Source organism: Symphalangus syndactylus, chromosome X (genome assembly GCF_028878055.3).
Source record: "Symphalangus syndactylus isolate Jambi chromosome X, NHGRI_mSymSyn1-v2.1_pri, whole genome shotgun sequence".
Taxonomy (NCBI): Eukaryota; Metazoa; Chordata; class Mammalia; order Primates; family Hylobatidae; genus Symphalangus; species Symphalangus syndactylus.
This window is the reverse complement of record NC_072447.2, coordinates 58,777,585-58,797,500: the sequence shown is the minus strand read 5'-3', so window position 1 is coordinate 58,797,500 and position 19,916 is coordinate 58,777,585. Positions and strand designations below refer to the sequence as shown.

The following is a 19,916-nucleotide window of genomic DNA, read 5'->3' as shown; positions in this document are numbered from 1 at the left end:
ACAGTGGCTCACACCTGTAATCCCAGCACACTGGGAGGCCAAGGCGGGCAGATCACCTGAGGTCAGAAGTTCAAGACCAGCCTGGTCAACATGGTGAAGCCCTGTCTCTACTAAAATACAAAAATTAGCCGGGCATGGTGGTGGGCGCCTGTAATCCCAGCTACTCGGGAGGCTGAGGCAGGAGAATCACTTGAACCTAGGAGGCGGAGGTTGCAGTGAGCCAAGATCACACCACTGCACTCCAGGCTTGGCGACAGAGCCAGGCTCCATCTCAAAAAAAAAAAAAAAAAAAAAGTTGATACACACCAATGAGTGTGTAAAGGAGTGCAATTAGTTGTAAATGATTTAATAAGTAACAAAGTTCAATCATAATAAAGGCTAAAATTTGTAAGTTACATGAAAATTTCTCATAAAGCAAAAACACTGCATATTATAACCATATCAATATTTAAAATATTATCCAAGAAAGTCTGGGTAGGTGAGTTAAAATTTCATCAAATGTAAAATATTTAATTCAGAGGCTAATTATTTAACAAATACACTGATTACAATATGCAGACATGTGACAAAGTAACTATTTTATTACATCTTCTCTATCTGCAAATCAAGGTATTTTAAGCTATAAATGCTTTAGAGTACTTGCTGACTAATCACCTACAATTAATATAATTTTACTTTCATATCTTAAATTATACCCTTGCTACCAATCTGAATAAACCCATTCAACACTGTAATGTAAATTCCTCCCTTGATCAAAAGCTAAAAGGTAGATATACCATATAGGTCTATCAATTGTCTGGTTTTCATTACAATTTCAAAAATTATTCAAATAGGTTTGTATAAGACAAGTTAACAAAAAGGCCTCTTTAGAGTCTATGATATTAATACCATATATCAATAGCAGAGACAGAGGCTTCCCAGCTGTAGTGATATGCAGAAACTTCATTTGGGAAACTTTTGACCTGGAATCAGTTCAACACCATTTTCTAAACAACTTCCTCAACCTCATTACTTAAATTGTAAAGTTCCTACAGATAATGGCTTTGAAGGGTGTGTGAAGCAAAGGCTGGGGCTCCCGGCTACTTAGTATGGTAACTTACAGAAGCCTCGTGGCCTGCCAACTGAGGAGTTCCTTTTTATTAGAATTACGAATTACGTTTTTAAAGAATATCACATTTCCAAAACAGGGTTAAGAGAGTATTGAAAACTTCAGCAACTAAGTGAGCCAAAGAAGTAGATGTGAGAGAAAAGAAAATAGAACTATACTTTACAATCATAACAAAGGCTTTCATTTATTAACTTCCAGTTATACCTTAGAACTATGACAGGCATTTTAACAAAAATCTTGTGTTATCCTTTTAACAACTGTTTAATGTTTAAAGACAATGAACCCCCAAAATCCCATCCTCTCACCCATTCTAACAATTCCCCTTTCTCCTTTGCCATTTTCTTCCTCTCTACTGAATCTTTCCCATTGACTTTTACTGTTATTTCTCTCATTTTAAATTTAAAACAACAACAAGACAACAACTCCTAATCCCATTTTCCCTGTCAGCTACAGCCCGTTGTTGTTGTTCTCTTTTATGTCACGGTATATGGAAATGGAAGCCTTGGCACTGCGCAGTGTGTAGCCCAAACAACTGGAAGCATGTGTGCTGGAACTGTCTATACTTGCTACTTCAGTTTTTCTCTGCCGATTTTATATTATCTTGAAGCGAACTACAATTAGGCTTTTGTACCCCAATAATCCACTGAAATTGCCCTTATCCAAAGGTCAGCGTATCTTTTCTGTAAAGGATCAGACAGCAAATATTTTAGGCTTTGTGGGTCACCCAGTATCATATATTATTCTTTTTTTAAAACCCTTCAAAAATATAAAAATCATTCTTAGCTCACGGGTTATAAAAAACACAGGCTGTGGGGTAAATTTTGCCTGTAACCTGTAGTTTCCTTACTCCAATAATGTCAGCAAATATCTCAGATGGTCAGTTTTCAGTCCTCACTTTATATGACCTATGAGCATTATTTGATCATGTCCTCCTCCTTGAAAGACTTTCTTCATTTGGCTTCCACGGCATCACTCACATTGTCTTTGATCTCCTACTACGTCACAGGTCAATCTCTTCTATTCTTCTTTGCTAATTCTTCAATTTCCTAGCCTAATACATGGGAATGCCCTAAGGCTCAATCTTGAGTTCTTTTCTCAATCTGTTCTCACTGATTGGTGATACCATCCAGTTTCATCCATCCTTCTAGTTGGTCAGGCCAGCTGGGACTCCTTTCTCACACATCACTCTATATCAACTAATCCTGCTGGCTGTACCTTCCAAATATACCCAGAAGCTGACCATAATCTACTACTACCACTCTGGGAGCCATCATCAACTTTTAACCTGGATTATAGCTATAATCTCTAAATTGGTCATACCATTTCTACTTTTGCCTCTTTCAGTCTATCCACAGAGTACCAAAGAGGACTTAGTCAAAAACAAAGTTAGATCACATCACTCCTCTGTTCAAAATCCCCCTACAGTTTCCTGGATGCTCAGAATAAAATCCAGTATCCTTATAAGGCTGATCATGATTTAGCCATCCTGTTTCCAGCTGGAGCACATTTCTCTCTCTTCTCACCCCTTGCCTGTCCTGTTCTGCCATGCTTGCCAGCTTGATTCTCTTCAAATGTGCACAGCACAATCCTACCTTAGGGTCCATTGCTCCGTGCTGCTCCCTAGACCTGGAACAATCTTATCACAAATAGCTTCAAGGCTCACCCCTGTAACTCTCATCCAAATGCTACCTTTCAGAGAAGCCTTCCCTGCCCTTCTGATTTATAACTGCAACTCTCCTACCACCAATCTCTAGTATTCTGCTGTTCCCTTTCTATTAGTGCTTTTTTCCATAGCACTAATCACAACCATCATCTAACATTATATATGTATTGCTTATTTGTTTACTGTCTATTTACCTACACCAAGTAGAGACATCTCAGTATATTTTCTTTACTGATGTATTCCCAGAGCCTTGAGTAGGAAATGAACCTAGCAGGTACTCAGTATTTCTCTAAGAATGAATAAAGTACTAATCACTTTAGATCAGGGTCCCACCAAGGATATTACTTCAAGAATAAACTTAAAAATCTTAGGAAAAGAACTTATTTCAGTTTTATCAATAATATAAGACTAACCGACAATCAGCCAAATATTTCTCTTTTTAAGTCAAATATTTCTCATAGTAGATTAATAAAAGTACAAGCAATTTGGCTATAAGTATTGAGAGCATTTTCTTAAAGCTTACTCTTTGGCCCTTCAGTTTCACCTCAGCGAGTACCCATATCATGGAAACAATCCAAAATATGGGAAATACTATGCACATAAACATTCAGAAGTAAAAACTTAGAAATTAAATGTCTAACAAACGTGCTAACATTGAATAAATTATGACCCATTTCCTTGACAAAAATAATGTTCATGCAATTCATTACTGCTTCAAAAACTTTAGTGGATCAACTTTGCCTTCAAGATAAATTTGGCCTCTCCTTCAGCCTCTTATTTCACCCTTCCCTCTTCATAACCTATCTTCCAGGCACACTTCACCAGCCCTCTCCTCCCCTAAACTCTAGTTTCTGGAAGACTCTAACACCTTGGTTATGTGCTCTCCTAGGTACTCTGATAGAACTTTCCCACCAAAGTCACACTTCACAGTTATTATGGTAAATACTTATTCACCGGTTTTTTTCTCCCACTAAAGCAAATACCTAACACCTAGTTTAGTGCCTGATCTTAAGTAGGCACTTTATGCAGAAATGAACTAAGTAATATTACATAAATGTGCTTATGATGCCACTGTAAATTAATGGTACATTTTGGGTGATTTATATGATCTGTTTTCTTCCTTTGTAAATTTGCTAAGTTATCTATGTCGATAGAGACTGTACAAAGGGAACGAAGATATACTCATGTATGTACATAATGAATCACAATGTAGTAACAACATTGTAGTGCCACAAAATTCTTACAAAACCAGTTCCCCAAACACTTCTTTCTTCTTCTCTCAAAGTATATAAAACCCAGTAAAAACAATTATGTGAAAAGCCAACAAGGAAGCTAGTCCTCCTATTACCTGAGTGGAGTTAGATAGTTGGTTTTTCCACGGCTCCTCTGCGCTGCTGGTCAGGTTTGTGCGGTTATGAGGTAGAGTGAGTGCGTTTCGCTGCAGGTAAGGCACGTTTCCATTACTTCCACTTCCTGTTATATGATTATTGCCTATCAAAATAGTGTCTGTACTTCCCAGCGTTCTTGATGTGCTACAGGGAACATGGCCTGCAGAAAAGGGTCCATTGGCCAAAGGCTGCCCAGGGCAGGCAGGACGGACTCCAGGCTGAGAGACGCTAGGCACTCTGGTCAGAGCAAGCTGTGGCTGCTGGCCAGAGACTGAGTTTGTAGGCAGTGATGAGTCAGCTGTTGGCCCATTAGGAATTCCAGTAGATCGTACCTGTGCAACTCCTGTTGGTCTCATCTGTCAAAAAAACAAAGGAAAAGTAAATGCTGGTTGTGTAATCTATAGGGGAGAGAATCTATAGGGGATTCTCTATGAATCCCCAGATGAATATGAAGATGTATAATTAGGGAATGTGTGATTTTACCCAAATGCTTAATTTCTCTAAGTTGAGAAATACATACTTTAAAAACAAGAAATTGTATTTGTTCATTTTAAAATAAACTTCCTTGAAAAAGCAGAAGTCTGTTTAAAAAAAAAAAAAATCCCATTAGTAATGACAAAAGGAAGCAGCTGAAAATTATAGAAAACGACTCAGAACTTACAGGTCCTTCTCTCAATCACAAAAGAGGGGACATCTCAAAATTTCATTCTGTTACATCTATGCCAGATCCTGTAAACTAAATAAGCCCTAAAAACCTTGCCTCAGTACTAAATAAACAAACCCTTAGAATACATGTGAAATATCATGTAAATAAATAAAATACAAAGTATCTTGTTCAAAATTATAGCTGCTTTTGTCTAAAAATCTCCGTCAATTACCAGTATTTTAAGATACAGAGATTACTAAATTCTGTCAAATACCAGTAGAAAGTAAAAGTGAACATAAACATGCTCTAAAATGACATTAGAGTCAATAAAAATACTCAAAATGCTAACAAATTTCAGGGAAAAATATGCTATACACACTTGGTGTTGTTGCATTAAGACAAACTGACTTTCCAGCTGTTCCAGCATCAGTTTCTGTGCTGGATTTAAATTATTTCTATTTGCGCGGAGCTGTTCCAAATGCTAGAAGAAGAACAAAAAGAGAATATAGTCAAAGATATATTTAGGAAATAAGATCACTATTCTAAGCAACCTTTCCCTGAAATGACTAAACTCAGAACTACTCTCTGGTCAAACATACCATCTTCTGACCAACAGTCATACACTCCAAGATGAAGTCCTTTAATAAGCTTGAGAAATATAAGAATGAACTAAGCATTCATCTGAACAAGATTTACTATGAGTTCTTTGTAATAGATGGGCATGAAATTTTACTCATCCATACAGTATTCTTAGGTATTCACAGAGAAAGCTCTTGAAGCTTAAAAATATATTGACAAGTATGCTAAAAGCAGCACTGTCTGGAAAGCAAAGTCTGAAGACAACCTGAATGTCCAAAATTACTGATCTGCCTAAATAAAGGTGTTACATCTATATAAAGAAATATGATGTGACCATAAAAGAACAAGAAAGCCCTTCACATATTGACATGGAAAAGTCTGTAAAATACATTGTTAACAGCAAATAAGAATCCTATCATTTGTGTAAAAAAGAAGAAAAATAATAATACATGTGAGAAAGGGGGGGATGTATATTTGCCTGTACATACATAACATACCTCTAGAATGATAGATAAGAAATTAGTAATACCAGCCGCATTTTGAGTGGGTAGGGGCCAGAATTAGAAGAAAACTTTACCCTATATACCCTATATTTATACTTTATGCAGTGTAAACCATGTCCTGTTTAAAAAAAAAAAGAAATTAAAAACAAGAATGAATGATCTGGTAAATGCAGGCTCATTTTACTTTGGTGCATATTAATTGAATGTACTGCCATTTAACTTATAAGAATTAATACTTAGGGTTGGGTGCAGTGGCTCACATCTGTAATCCCAGCACTCTGGGAGGCTGAGGTAGGTGGATCACTTGAGGTCAGGAGTGCAAGACCAGTCTGGCCAACATGGCGAAACCCAGTCTCTACCAAAAATACAAAAATTAGCTTGGTGTGACGGCGCGTGCCTGTAATCCCAGCTACTCTGGAGGCTGAGGCACAAAAATGACTTTAACACAGGATGCGGAGGTTGCAGTGAGCCGAGATCGTGCCACTGTACTCCAGCCTGGGTGACAGAGCAAGACTCTATCTCAAAAAAAAAAAAAAAAAAAAAAATTAATACTTGTTTGCTACCTCTACTCCTTTTTAATAGAAAAAACAATTTGTCAAAAACATCTTACATACCTGTAATTTCTGTGGTGTCAAACACCATGAATGAGCTTGTTGCTGTACTGGAGGATGTGACACAGCATGTCCACCACTCCAATTGTCAGAAGTATTCTGAGGAAAATCGATTTAAAAAAAAAATTAAAGAATATTTGGTTAAATCCACAGTTAATAATAATGGTTAGAGGAGGCCAAATGACTATGAATTGGAATATTCACATGTTAAAAAGCTGTTATAACATTAAATTCTTTAAAAAATAATTTTACATGCATATTAAACTTAGAAATCATACATTTAAAAATTACTATTTAATAAGCCACCCAAAAAGGCCCACCCTCAAACTATGGCCCAAACGGCTAGCCTAAATACCACACTGTCCACTAGATCCAACATTAAATTTATTTCAATGTCAGTAAAAAGTGATGATGAAAAGTGTGCTGAGATCTTAACGGCAGGGAGATGAATAAAATGATTTGATGAATGCAAATTTATCCCTACTTTCTATATTTAATATGATACTAAGGGTTTGGGATGGAAAAACTCAAACCTTTCACTCTTTGATGTCCACAAATTTAAAATAAAGGACAGGAAATGTTCAAACTGCACAATTTCAGGGCAGCTGAAGCTTCTTTTTTGACTGGGATTTTCTATTTCTCTAAAACATATACCTTTGTTGGACTAGATGTTCTTTTCCTCTTGGCAGGACTGGACAGGTCATCTACTTGGCTAGAAGGAATCATGTGTAGTGGCAAGGATTGCTGTGAAATTGGTGTTTGACTGAGGCCTAATACAGGTTCAGTATTTGGATGATGAGGTTTACATGCCTAAGAATCACAGAAGGAAGACAAAAATAGGGTTCTATATATTCTTAATTCATTCCTTCAAATTATAAAACTTTACAAGCTGCATACTTTTCAAAGCTATGTGGACATCGCTGATTGCAATGATTGAAAATCAAAATTAAATGATTCATCAATGGAATAATGTGTACCTTCCTTTGAAAAACTTGCCTTAAAAATTAAATAAACCACTGTAGCATTATTTTAAGAAATCTCCTTCAAAATCATGAAAATGCACAAAGGTTCTAAGTTGGTACCCCAAAATCTCTTCCCATATTAGAGGGAATTTTATTTTGATCTAGATTCCCTTTGCAATTAAATCAAAAGGCTTTTCATTACTAAAAGCCTCCTGTGCTTAGTAAATTAAGCTTGACCACTAGAGAATTGAAAAGAACCCTTAAAGCTGGGCACCTGCAGAACATAACCCAACTTCTCACCTGCTGTGCTGTGTTCATGGCACCCTGCCTGGAGGTAAGCTCTGCGGGAATTGGTAGGCTCCACGCCTCCTCAATACTAGGAAGTAATTTAGTTTTATTCTGTAGACTACCTTGTGGAAGGTTACACAACTGAGCCTAGGAAAAATTATGTAAAAAGCAAATTTAACACAAGCCTACTTGAGTAAGAGCAAGTCCACTAAATCTTCCTAAATGCTATAGCTAATTGTTTTTAAAAGAAAATAGATTCTAAATTTGGGGTTTTAGAAGACACTAAGTATAAACAGGGTAACCGGAATATAAACCTTTGTGAGAATCAAAACAAAGCTGAGCTCTGTTTTCAGAGTTCTCATAGCTGTCTTCTCATGAAACTCCAAGCAAGAGTGAAAGACTGTTTGTGTTTTCTCTAAAATGCTATGACAACTTAAAAATGTAGACAGTACATAGAAAAAAATTATGTAAATTAATATGCATCAACAGAGTAAATGTGCAAAAGAGCATCTTTAAAAATACTGCATATCTTACTTAAAATGAAAAGTAAAATAATATTACAAGCTATGGTATGTTTACATGTTTACAAAATATGGAAACAGATCATAGACATCAAAACACAACTAGACAAACTTTCCAGCCACCCTCCTTCTGCCTGAGTGTTCTGGGGAAATATGTGGCTTTTAAAAACTGCTATTTAAAAATTTTACCTGTAAATACTTAATTCGTGCTGCAAGTGCAGAGGTATTACTACAACTTTTGCTTCTAGTTGCATTTAAGTAGCATTTAATGGCATCCTGAGGCTGGTTGCAGGATTCATAGAGAGTGCCTAGGTCCATCCAGGCTGCAGCATGGCCATGGTCCAATTGTACAGCACAAATATAGGCCTGTAAAGCATCCATGGGCTGATTTTGCTGCTGATATAGCACACTGGAAAGAGAAATTAAGAAAAAATAAGTCAACTCAGAAGAACTGCTTGGTTTTATAATGATTTAAACTATGAAGTACCATATATGTGATGCAACCATCTTTGTGTATCAATTAAATTACTATTTTTATACAAAGGCTTACCCTATTGAACACCATGTATCTGCACTTGCTTCTGATTTATCAATAGACTGCCTATAAGATATAAAGGCATCCTGAACTTTCCCAATACTTGAATAGCACCTGAGAAGGGAAGGGAAAAAAAAAAATCAAGAGAATTCCATTAATACTGAAACAAATTAATCGGCTGAAAGGATGGACTATATATCACAGCAAATTTTTTTAAAACCCTAATAAGCTAATATATTTATGTGTATGTGTGTGTATATACTTGTTAACTATAATTAATATTATAATTAGCCCTCCAACAAACCATATTATAGTCTGTCTTACAGGTGCTAAAAAGCATGCTGCATTAATGAACTCTATTAAAATGATTAGGGGACATATCACTTCAATATTATAATACTGAGAGCTGCATGCACATGTGCACGCATACACACACGCCACTCTTCCACTCTTCTTATATAGCTTGACCTCTAGTTTCCTATATGGTCAAAATACAGAGTTAAAAACAAAAACACTATACGTTGATAAGATTTGCTATATCAGATTTCAATTTTCCTTTCCCAAGTAACAATGCTGAGGGCAATAATTCTTTAGTTCATAAAAAAAACGCACATGTAAGACACAGTTAATCTCAAACTAAGTATCAAAAATAGCATAAAGTAAAAAGTAAAAATAATATAAAGTATAATATTTTATGACTACTAAAGTTAGCAAGGTAAGATTAATGATTCAAAGACTGTAATTTTCTTAATGTGAATATACATGATGGATACACAAATAACAGTTGAAATTATAAATAGTGAAATTATCTTCTTATTCTTGGCACTAAAGGAAAAAGAAAAAAACAAAAACCCAGTCCCTATTTTCATGAAGCTTACAATTTAGTTGAGAACTGAAGATACATTAAAAATGTCATGATGTCATATCAAATGGCCAGTATAGACAATAATTGGCCTGAGAATTTAGGATAAGAAGAGACCATCATATACTGCAAGATCTAAGAAAGGCAAAAAAAAAAAAAAAAAGGGGGGGGGGAGAGTAAGAGTAAGGAATTTGAATATGTAAACATGCATATTATTTAGTGATTCCTAATTGCCAGCCAGTATATGGCACGTTTGCCAAGCAAACAAATTGGAAAGACAACACACACACATACATACATAAAGTTTTTCCAATAAACGAATTAATATTTATGCTGTAATTCTCTTACTTTGGATATTATTGGCTGACAGTAAATTGCAAAAAAAGGTTAGTGTTTTTACTTGCCCAAACACCATATTTCTATCCTCATAATTATTCTTTGAAATTTTACTGATTTATGTAACCTAAAATTCTAGGAACCACTGATTCAGGCAGAGAAGATGAGAAAAGGCGTTTTAAATGGGTTTGAACAGCATGAGCAAAACCTAATGTATATACAAGAAAGCACAGACACAAAACAGTAGAGAATTTTAAATCCAGCCAAAGATTACCCTAAAGTTTGCTTTTCTAACAAGGAGAATAGCACATTGAAAGCACTTTATAGGAATATTAATTTTCTAACAATATGTAGGGCAGACTGAAAGGAAAATAGTTATAGACAGTGAAAAAAGAGGGTGGCTACATTCACTGGTTTGGAACAGGTCAAAATTGGAGTGAAAGTACCGGCAGTGGCAAGAAAAAAAAGATGAGAGAAACAAGAAACCAAAAGATTGATAAAGGCTTTGTGATTAATTGATTAGATGTTCACAGGGTGGGGGCTGTAACTTAGTGTTTAACCTTGGTAAAAAGAAAATGGTGATCTTTTGGTAAAAGTAAAAGGAGAAGGAGCTTGTCTGGGGAAGAATATGGTGAATATGGTTTGAAATATGCTGACTTTGACATGATGTGAGGACATTAAAATGGGAAATGTTAAGTAAAGAATAGGAGATGTTGTCCTGGAGTTTAAGATACCTTTAAGTGTTGAAATCTAGATTTGGAATTCATCCATATGGAAGAGAGGCTGTAAAAACACAGGACACCTACAAGGGAGATGTAAAAGCCTAAGGAATCACTAATCCTGTGGTTTGAAAGATGTAAGAAATGTCCGTGATTGAGACAGAGAAGGCAGTTTCAGAGAGCATCTACAAACTATTTTATGAAGGAAAAATTCATAAGAAGAGATCAGCAACAATGCCAAACAGGAACAGACACCAGCATGAAAGGGAATGCTTAACAGATAGTAGAAAACATGCTCTTCTGTAGTTGTTGTGAAATCAAAGCCATCTCAGATTTATAGACAAATCTGCCTAATTGCTGGGAGAAATAAGCAGTTCTTCCCAAAACCAATGTTTTAACATTCCATTCCTACAAAGTCAAAGTAGGAAACCAATGTGTCCAGATACAGATGTCCCACTCCAACCATCAACCACTTTTCCTCTAATAAAAGTAGGTTCCTCTGAGACAGTCTCGTGTAACTAAAAAAGCCCTGGGTGAATCTAGGGTCTAATCCCTGCTCTCATACTAATTATCTGTGATTATGAACCCACTTTCTAAATCTTTGAAGTGACAGGATTTACAAGGTTAACTAGGTGACCTCCCTGGTCCCTCCCAGTTGTAATATTCTATAGTTCTGTGATAACACAGTCAACGATTGGTGCTAGCATAACAGAATATCACATTACAATTTTACTTTGATATGTAAGTGCCGAATGACAAGCCAAGTCCATCTCCAACACAGACCTGAAGGCAGAGGTTAGTAGAAAGCCTAAAAAATACTACAGTCATCAAACCCCAAAATTTCTTACAACTGAGGTCTTCATTTGGAGCTTTAAAAACTTCTAAAACATAATTCATTCATAAAATGTTTCTTACAAGAAACAGAATAGAAGCAACACATTAGAAGGCAGTGAAAGAGAATATGAAAAGTCTAAAAGATTTAGAATTTTATTATTACAGATGGAAAATAATATGTCTAAAATGATAACCTTGAACCTGAAACCAAGTTAAATTGTGATAAGTATCCTTTACTTAGTCAGGAAAAGTACATTGTATATTTGGAAAAATTTACCCAAAAAGATTAAATTAAAAACATCATAATATTTTACAATGTAAAATTAGTTAACTGGAAAAAAAATGATAAAATACTGCTCACTGAAATACTGATGATGAAATACTGCTCATCGAAGCTGAAAATTACAGCATGACTATGATAGTTAATTCTACACATGGTTCATTATAATTTTATGTAACTAGAATTTAAATTTAAAAACCTATACTAAAAAGACATCTACACTACTGTATTAAACTATCTTAGGTCAGAAGGAACATACTTTCTAGTATACATTCGTTTTAATCTATGCTAAAACAAATTTTCATACATAAACCTGAAAACGAGAGACAGGCACCTACTGTTTCCCAGTTCCAGACCTCCTTTACGTAAGTCACTACATGAAGCCTCAAACTCCACAACACTAATAGTAATAGTGCTAGCTCCAAAAGCAAATGGAGTTTAGTTAGTTCATTTCATCCATTTATCGAATAGCCATTTTGTCAGGCAAAAAGATACAAAAATAATAAAATCCAGTTTCTGCTACTGTAGAAGAGAAACACAAAAGTGTGGACCCTCCAGCTTTATTTAGAAGCAACCCAAATTAGGCTCTTTTACAAGCCTGGGGAGGGATTAGGAAATCCTCACCAAAAATTAGGTACCTTTTCATTCAACTCTTATTGTATGTTAATAATGAGTTAATCTCTTATTGTATGTTAATAATGAGTTAATCAAATGTTTTTAAAATTTTTTTTCTTAACCTTCTAAGCATAATATGAATAATCAAATATTTTTAGAGAAGGAACCATATTAATATTACTTTGTCTCATACAAGCATACTTTCCTTAAAGGAAAAATGAAGCCATATAATTAAAATTTAATGTGATTATATGGCAAATTTACTTACAATCAAGTATTCTATGTAAACAATAATAGAACAAAACTTTAAAATAGGATAATTTCTAAAGAAGTCATAAAATTGGAACCTTTAGAGCAGGAAGGTACCTAACAGATCATCTAACTCAGGGTTTCTCAACTACAGCATTATTGACATTTGGAGCCAGCCAGTTCTTTGCTATAGAGGACTGTCCTGTGCATTGTAGGATGTTTAGCAGCATCCCTAGTCTCTTCTCTACCCACTACACGACAGTAGCACACTTCACAGCTGTGATGAAAGAAATAAATGTCTCTAAACATTGTGAAATGTCCTTGGCTGGGGTAAGGGTGGCAAAATAGCCTGCCCCTGAGGACCACTGATCTAATACAATTCTCCAATACGTTAAACAAAAATTGAGGCTTTAAGAGGTTTAACTAAACCATCCACAATTCCACAAACAGTAGCTGAATCAGGACTTGAATCCAAGTGTCCTGGCTCCTAGTACATTTCTTTTCACCATATCATGAAAGCGAAAAGTGATTAGGAATCAAAATACAACCTGATGATAGTCTAAAACTATAATCTATCAGATACTTAGGCATGAGGTATAGTTCAGATCATCACTAAGCATAATTCAGACATTCAATGGATAAATAGTATGGAGAAATGGTTACAGACTTGCAGAAAATGATTTTTGTTACACGACACTTCTCCATTCCAACAAATCTAATAATGTAATTCACTTTCTCACTGTAAGATTTCAAGTATAACTGTGATTTGAGATTTACTATTATGTCAATTCTAAGGTAAATAACATGAATCCAAATTATAAATTATAAAGGTTCCATTGACTATCAGTAGTCATCAGGCAGATGAGAAATTAATCCTGTTTTATAAAACACATATAGGAAAAATACTGGAAGGCTGAAGGAAAAGCATTTAAATACTTCATTAAAAGTTACTATCAGATAAGACTTTTTTAAAAGTAGCAGTAACTCAAATCAAATAAAAATCCAATAACCAAAATAAGAAATGTCCTGCTAGACCAGATTATGCTATGAAAAAACTACCACATTTGGAAACTTTATTTTGTTGTTTAACTTCCAGGAATCTTGGTTAATAATGTATTTAGAAGAGAAAATACACTGATCAGGTTAGATATGTAAATTAACATTTTAAATTGTAATTCAAATCTCTTAGCTGGAATAGACAAAAGCAAACATAAATGTCTGGTAAGTCTCACCTTCCGAGGAAATACCAGGACTGGCCAGAATTAGGATCTGCTTCCAAGGACTTTTGGAGATACTGAATAGCATAGCTTTCCTTGGTAGCTTTATCTCCCAGGAGATCTACAGTGTGATGCATCCAACCTACAGTAAATGATTTAAAAATATTTACGTAAATGACTTAATTGTTCTTCTATGTTTAAGAATACGAAGCAGAAAACAAACCAAAAAAGTACTCTTTTCTGTCAATTTATTAATTTAGTTTGGAGTACATATTTCCAAAATTTAGAACTGCCAGTTCTGGCCATTAAGAAAGTTTCTCACAGTAAGGTACTGTAAAAGCTACGAAGAGCTTTCATTCAAGAGAAATTAAGACAATTTTTAGTACTGATATAACAGATTATAAATCGGATGTTTCTAATTTTGATATTTGAAAAAATTCCAAGTTATGAAACAAAGAATATAAAGATGTTACGTCTTATTTACTATTCCATGTAAAAATAAATTAATGTGTTTTTTTTGTTTGTTTTTGTTTTTGTTTTTTTTCCTAAGACGGAGTCTCGCTCTTTTGCCAGGCTGGAGTACAGTGGCATGATCTCAGCTCACTGCAACCTCCGCCTCCCGGATTCGAGCAATTCTCTTGCCTCAGCCTCCCGAATAGCTGGGACTACAGGTGCATGCCACCACACCCAGCCAATTTTTGTATTTTTAGTAGAGACAGGGTTTCACCATGTTGACCCAGATGGTCTTGATCTCCTGACCACATGACTCACCCACCATGACCTCCCAAAGTGCTGGGATTACAGGCGTGTGCCACTGCACCAGGCCAATTAAGAATCTCCAAGATATCCCATTAACAAAATGTTTATTTCCAAGGAATAAATATAAGGCTATAGAATCAACGATAGTTCAGATTAAAAAATATACACACAATCCTACCTCACTGGCCCTGGCTACATATATTCGCACCCTATATAAGATAAAACTATAGGCCAGGCACAGTGGCTCACACCTGTAATCCTAGAATTTGGGGAGGCTGAGGCAGAAGGATCACTTGATGCCAGGAGTTTGAGACCACCCTGGGCAACATAGAGAGAGACCTTGTCTCTACAAAAGAAATTTTTTAAATCAGCCAGGCGTGGTGGCATGCACCTGCAGCTCTAACTACTCAGGAGGCTGAGGTGGGAGGATCACCTGACCCGAGGAGTTTGAGGCTGCAGTGAGTTATGATCACGACACTGTATTCCAGCCTGGAGGACAGAGCAAGACTCTGTCTAAAATAAATAAGCAAACAAACTATAAAGTATTTGATGACTGAAAAAACAAACATTACCTTCATAATAAAGCCTTAGTTTTGTTTGTAATTTTTTCCATTAGGATTTTAATCGAGTTGTCTATACTTGAATTATAAAAGTGCCAAAATATTTGTTTTTATTCAGTGATTTATAATTATTAAATTTTTATGTATATTATCTAAAGATAATGATAAAATCTAAGCTTAAGTGACTTTAAAACTATATAAAAATAGTTACGTTATGAAAACATTCATATTGCTACAATGCTGGCTAAAAATTAAGAATAAATGATTTGCCCAGACCAAAAACAAAACTGAAAAAACAACCCAAATATCAAATACAAACAAGAAACATGACTCAATAATTAAGCAACAAAATTAAAGGCTGGGGAGTTCTTTCACTATCTTTTTGGTGACAGTTACACATGACATCCAAATGAATAGATTCCCTCATGTTCCACATTAGAATAGAACTGCATGCTCACAGTGTTAGACGTTCTACAGTTTTTAGATAAATTGTTTTGTAGTCATTATAACTGATAAAGCTATGAGAGCAAGCTCCCCAACCATTAAGTGACATTAGGTAAATCACAACTTCATTAAGTGCTTAAGCATATATCTGGCACAAAGGAAGTATTCAATCCTCCTTGGGTTAAATACCAGGGAGTAATTTTGATAATTTAAAAGGACCAGCTGTACAAAAGAATTATACTGAGACAGACTGTGGGAAGGACAACGCTGGGCAGAGGATAGAAATATGCTGGGTTCAGAATAATTTTATCAACTCTGAGCAAAGGAATAGAATATATGAGCCACATAGTTGCCACACTCAACATGGAAAAAACATAAAGAGAAGCACTTATAATACACTAAATGTATACTATTACATACCTAACTGTTGTAAGACAGTTGCTTTTACTTGTGCAGAAAGATTTTCTGTCTGCAAAAGTTGTTCATAAGCTTCTTTTGCAGAATGATATTTCCTCTAAAGAGCAGAAAAAGAGATTTGGAGAAAAATTAACATAATCTTTAAAGAACTACTTCATATATTAAGAATTATACAATACTGATGTTTTAGCATATTTTTTAAAACTAAAAGAAAAAAGTGCTGATTCCATTATTGAATGTTTCTTTAACACTAGACAGTTGAGTAATAAGCCTTGTTCCAGAGTACCTAACACCAGTAAAACTGACATTCACTATAACAAAGTATCATTAAAATATGACTTTTAAGAATTTTCCAAATGCCACTATCATCTGAAATTTAATAACATAAGTGGTCTCAATTTCATTTAATAACATTAGACGTATTCTACCTCCAAGTGCATATCTGTCTGCCTAGAAACACTGAGCTCCCAAGCAACTCAATAAATAGAGCACGTCAGGCCAGGTGTGGTGGCTCACATCTGTAATTCCAACACTTTGGGAGGCCGAGGCAGGCAAATCACGAGGTCAAGAGTTCAAGAACAGCCTGGCCAACATAGTGAAACCACATCTCTACTAAAAATACAAAAATTAGCCAGGCATGGTGGCGCGCACATGTAGTCCCAGCTACTCAGGAGGCTGAGGCAGGAGAATCGCTTGAACCCGGGAGGCGGAGGTTGCAGTGAGCCGAGACTGTACCACTGCACTCCAGCCTGGGCAACAGAGCGAGACTCCGTCTCTAAATAAATAAATAAAGCACATGTCAAAAATGCTGTAGACAAAATCTAAATAAGTACAAAAGTAGTTAAAAATCTAAATTTTAAAGATATAGTTTCTAGTATATATAAAATATCTGATAAAAATATTTATAATACATATGATTTTAAAGACATCAAAACTCTGTTACAGCATAACAATGTTTGTAAGACTTAGGATTTCACAGGCAAATGTCTAAATGAAACCATTTAGCCACAGTTCTCAAGAGTACTAACATAACTGAAACTCTTTATTGCTATGGTTATAAACCTTAAGACAACTCCCCCAAAACAAAAGGAAAAAACTAACAAAAGAAAGGCTCATAAATATTACCTGTAAAACATACTTGGCAGAACAATGGATTGAAGTGGCTTTTATTCATATCATTACCAGTACATAACTGCCTGAGCAAACAAATATTTTCAAAAAAAAAGTAGGTAGAAATACAACTAGCTGTATGAACCTCAGGCAAGTCACTTAAACTATGACAACATCAATAAACAACTGATGCAATAAAACAAGAGTTAATATCCAATCTTGCTACCTACAGGGTTGTCCTAATGATGGAAACAATTAAGGAGCTACATACACACACACCGCTAACATAAGGAAGATTTCAGAGAACTGTCTATTGAGATGATCAGAGTTTTTTCGTTTGTTTGCTTTTTTGAGACGGTGTGTCGCCCTTGTTGCCCAGGCTGGAGTGCAATGGCACGATCTCAGCTCACTGTAACCTCCGCCTCCCGGGCTCAAGTGAATTCTCCTGCCTCAGCCTCCCGAGTAGCTGGGATTACAGGCATGTGCCACTACGCCCGGCTACTTTTTTATTTTTAGTAGAGACGGGGTTTCTCCATGTTGGTCAGGCTGGGCTCGAATTCCCAACCTCAGGTGATCCACCCGCCTTGGCTTCCCAAAGTGTTGGGATTACAGGCGTGAGCCACCGCGCCCAGCGATTCAGAGTTATTAAATCAACTTTTACTTATCAGCTAAACTAGTTCCCCCAAAACACTCATCTGGTCTAAAAAAAGTTAATTAGATATTTAGGCCAAGGATAAGGACCAAGTTATTCAATTCCTTCAATTGATAAATATTTGTTAAACACCTAATACATAACAGGAACTGTTAAGACAACAGAGTAGCGTAAAATATATACAGGAAAAACAAATTAAGCATATTTTGCTGTGTATGATAACATTATAATACTTCTCAGAGGAAGAACGAGCGCATTTTAAGTTTAGAGTACTAGCAGGCTGGGCAGAAAATGCAACGACTACTTCACAAAGACCTCCCTAATCCATTTAAAGACTACTGACTGTATCCTAAAACAATGGAGAACCACTGAATGATTTCAAGTAATGTAATCAGATCTAAATTTTAGGAAAACCACCTTCATGAATTATCTTAACAAATGTTAAAATATACCTCCCAACACTGTGATAAAAACAATGATATACTTGAAAAAATGGTAGCATCATTATTTGGAAACATGAAGTTGGATTTCTACCTCATACCATATACAACAAAACCAGCAACTGCATTAAAGACCTGAATATGAAAGATAAAAGTATAAAGTTAAGAGAAGAAAATGTAGAAGAACGTTTCCTTGAGATGGGAGAGAATTTATTGAACATGACCAAAAAAACACAAATCATAAAGAAGAGTAAAGATCTGACTCAAAAAGCATAGGCAGGGAAACAGGCAACGGACATAAGTAACCCAACACATAAAAGGTGAAAAACAATGTGAATAACTATACTCCTCTAGAAATCAGAACATACAAATTTAAATGACATAACACCTTCTACCTTTAAGACTGGCAAACATAAATTTGAGTAATTCCAAGTATTGTAGGGATGTGAGTAAAGGAGAACACTCACGTCCTGGTGGAAGGGGATTTACTCAAAAAATTAGGAATACAAATATGCTACAATTCAGCAATCTTACTCTTGGAATATGTATGCCAAGGAAACCTTTCCACAGGTAATGTTCTGAACAGTACTGCTTGTAGTATGGAGAAGCTGGGGGGCAACCTAAGTTTCTGTCACTAGACAAGTAGAAACAAAATACAATGGATGCTTACAGTAGAACATTAAGTAGCAATTATAAATGATATGTAAAAAAGTAACTTGAGTTTATCTTTAATAGTGTTGAGTAGAAGTTTTGCCTCTGACAATATTTGGAGTGGCATTCCACACACAGCTTCACATTTTGGATAAAATATAAAAGTCAACTACTAGATGGCACTGGAGAGAGACCAAAATCAGGCAAAACCAAAGGAAAAGTTCACACTTAAAGGAAGGAAACGGCACTAGATGAGTAACTCCCTTTTTCTTGGATTTTCACCTGAAAGCAGGCTTCAACTGGTACTTTGGCTAGCTAGAACTCGAATAGAAATGGCAGTCTTACTAGCCTGAAGAATCATAGGACAGCTTTTGAGGCCACCATAAAGAGCTGGAAGTGAGGGGAGAAATCCCAGTCAGGAGACAGAGTGGAAACACCAAATTCCACACATAAACTCTGCCCAAAGCTCTGACTGCTGAATTATGCAAGAACAGAACAGATAATGAGCAGCCTAAAAGAACTAGAGAGAGATTTCAGTTGCTGCCATTACAAGGGTGACAAAGTTTAGAGTGTGAGTTAGCTGGCTAATAAAGCAAAAATATATCAATCTTCAGAAAAATATAGTCAATCTCTACAATGTATTATTCATGATATGCAGGATAAAAATTATCAAACTTATGAAGACCAGGAAAATTTCACCTATATTCAAAAGAAAATTAATGAAAACCAACTGTGAAATTACTCAAATGTTGAAATTTGTATTTTTTTTTTTTTTTTTGAGATGCACTTTCACTGTGTCGCCCAGGCTGGAGTGCAGTGGCGCAATCTTGGCTCACTGCAACCTCTGCCTCCTGGGTTCAAGTGATCCTCCTGCCTCAGTCTCCCGAACAGCTAGGATTACAGGCGCGCCACCACACCCGGCTAATTTTTTGTATTTTTAGTAGAGATGGGGGTCTCGCGATGTTGG

General features: G+C 35.7%; 1 protein-coding gene across 23 annotated transcripts in view; it reads right to left on the bottom strand.

Annotated features, from left to right (window-relative positions):
• The window catches only part of KDM6A (lysine demethylase 6A), a 239,873-nt gene that overhangs the window by 44,729 nt on the left and 175,228 nt on the right, over positions 1 to 19,916 (bottom strand). For 5 of the 23 annotated variants that reach the window (XR_008654905.2, XM_055269068.2, XM_055269071.2 and 2 more), the window contains 9 exons: positions 16,100 to 16,193; positions 13,932 to 14,058; positions 8,820 to 8,918; positions 8,459 to 8,678; positions 7,761 to 7,895; positions 7,153 to 7,308; positions 6,502 to 6,597; positions 5,185 to 5,286; positions 4,120 to 4,515 (listed from right to left, as the gene is read on the bottom strand). Coding sequence is in view for 22 of the 23 variants with exons in the window: in XM_055269068.2 (XP_055125043.1) it covers positions 4,120 to 4,515; positions 5,185 to 5,286; positions 6,502 to 6,597; positions 7,153 to 7,308; positions 7,761 to 7,895; positions 8,459 to 8,678; positions 8,820 to 8,918; positions 13,932 to 14,058; positions 16,100 to 16,193 (1,425 nt within the window). In the remaining variant the exon portion in view is untranslated. The remainder of the gene's footprint in view (positions 1 to 4,119; positions 4,516 to 5,184; positions 5,287 to 6,501; positions 6,598 to 7,152; positions 7,309 to 7,760; positions 7,896 to 8,458; positions 8,679 to 8,819; positions 8,919 to 13,931; positions 14,059 to 16,099; positions 16,194 to 19,916) is intronic. The other 18 variants (XM_055269073.2, XM_055269077.2, XM_055269084.2 and 15 more) reach the window with 9 other exon arrangements.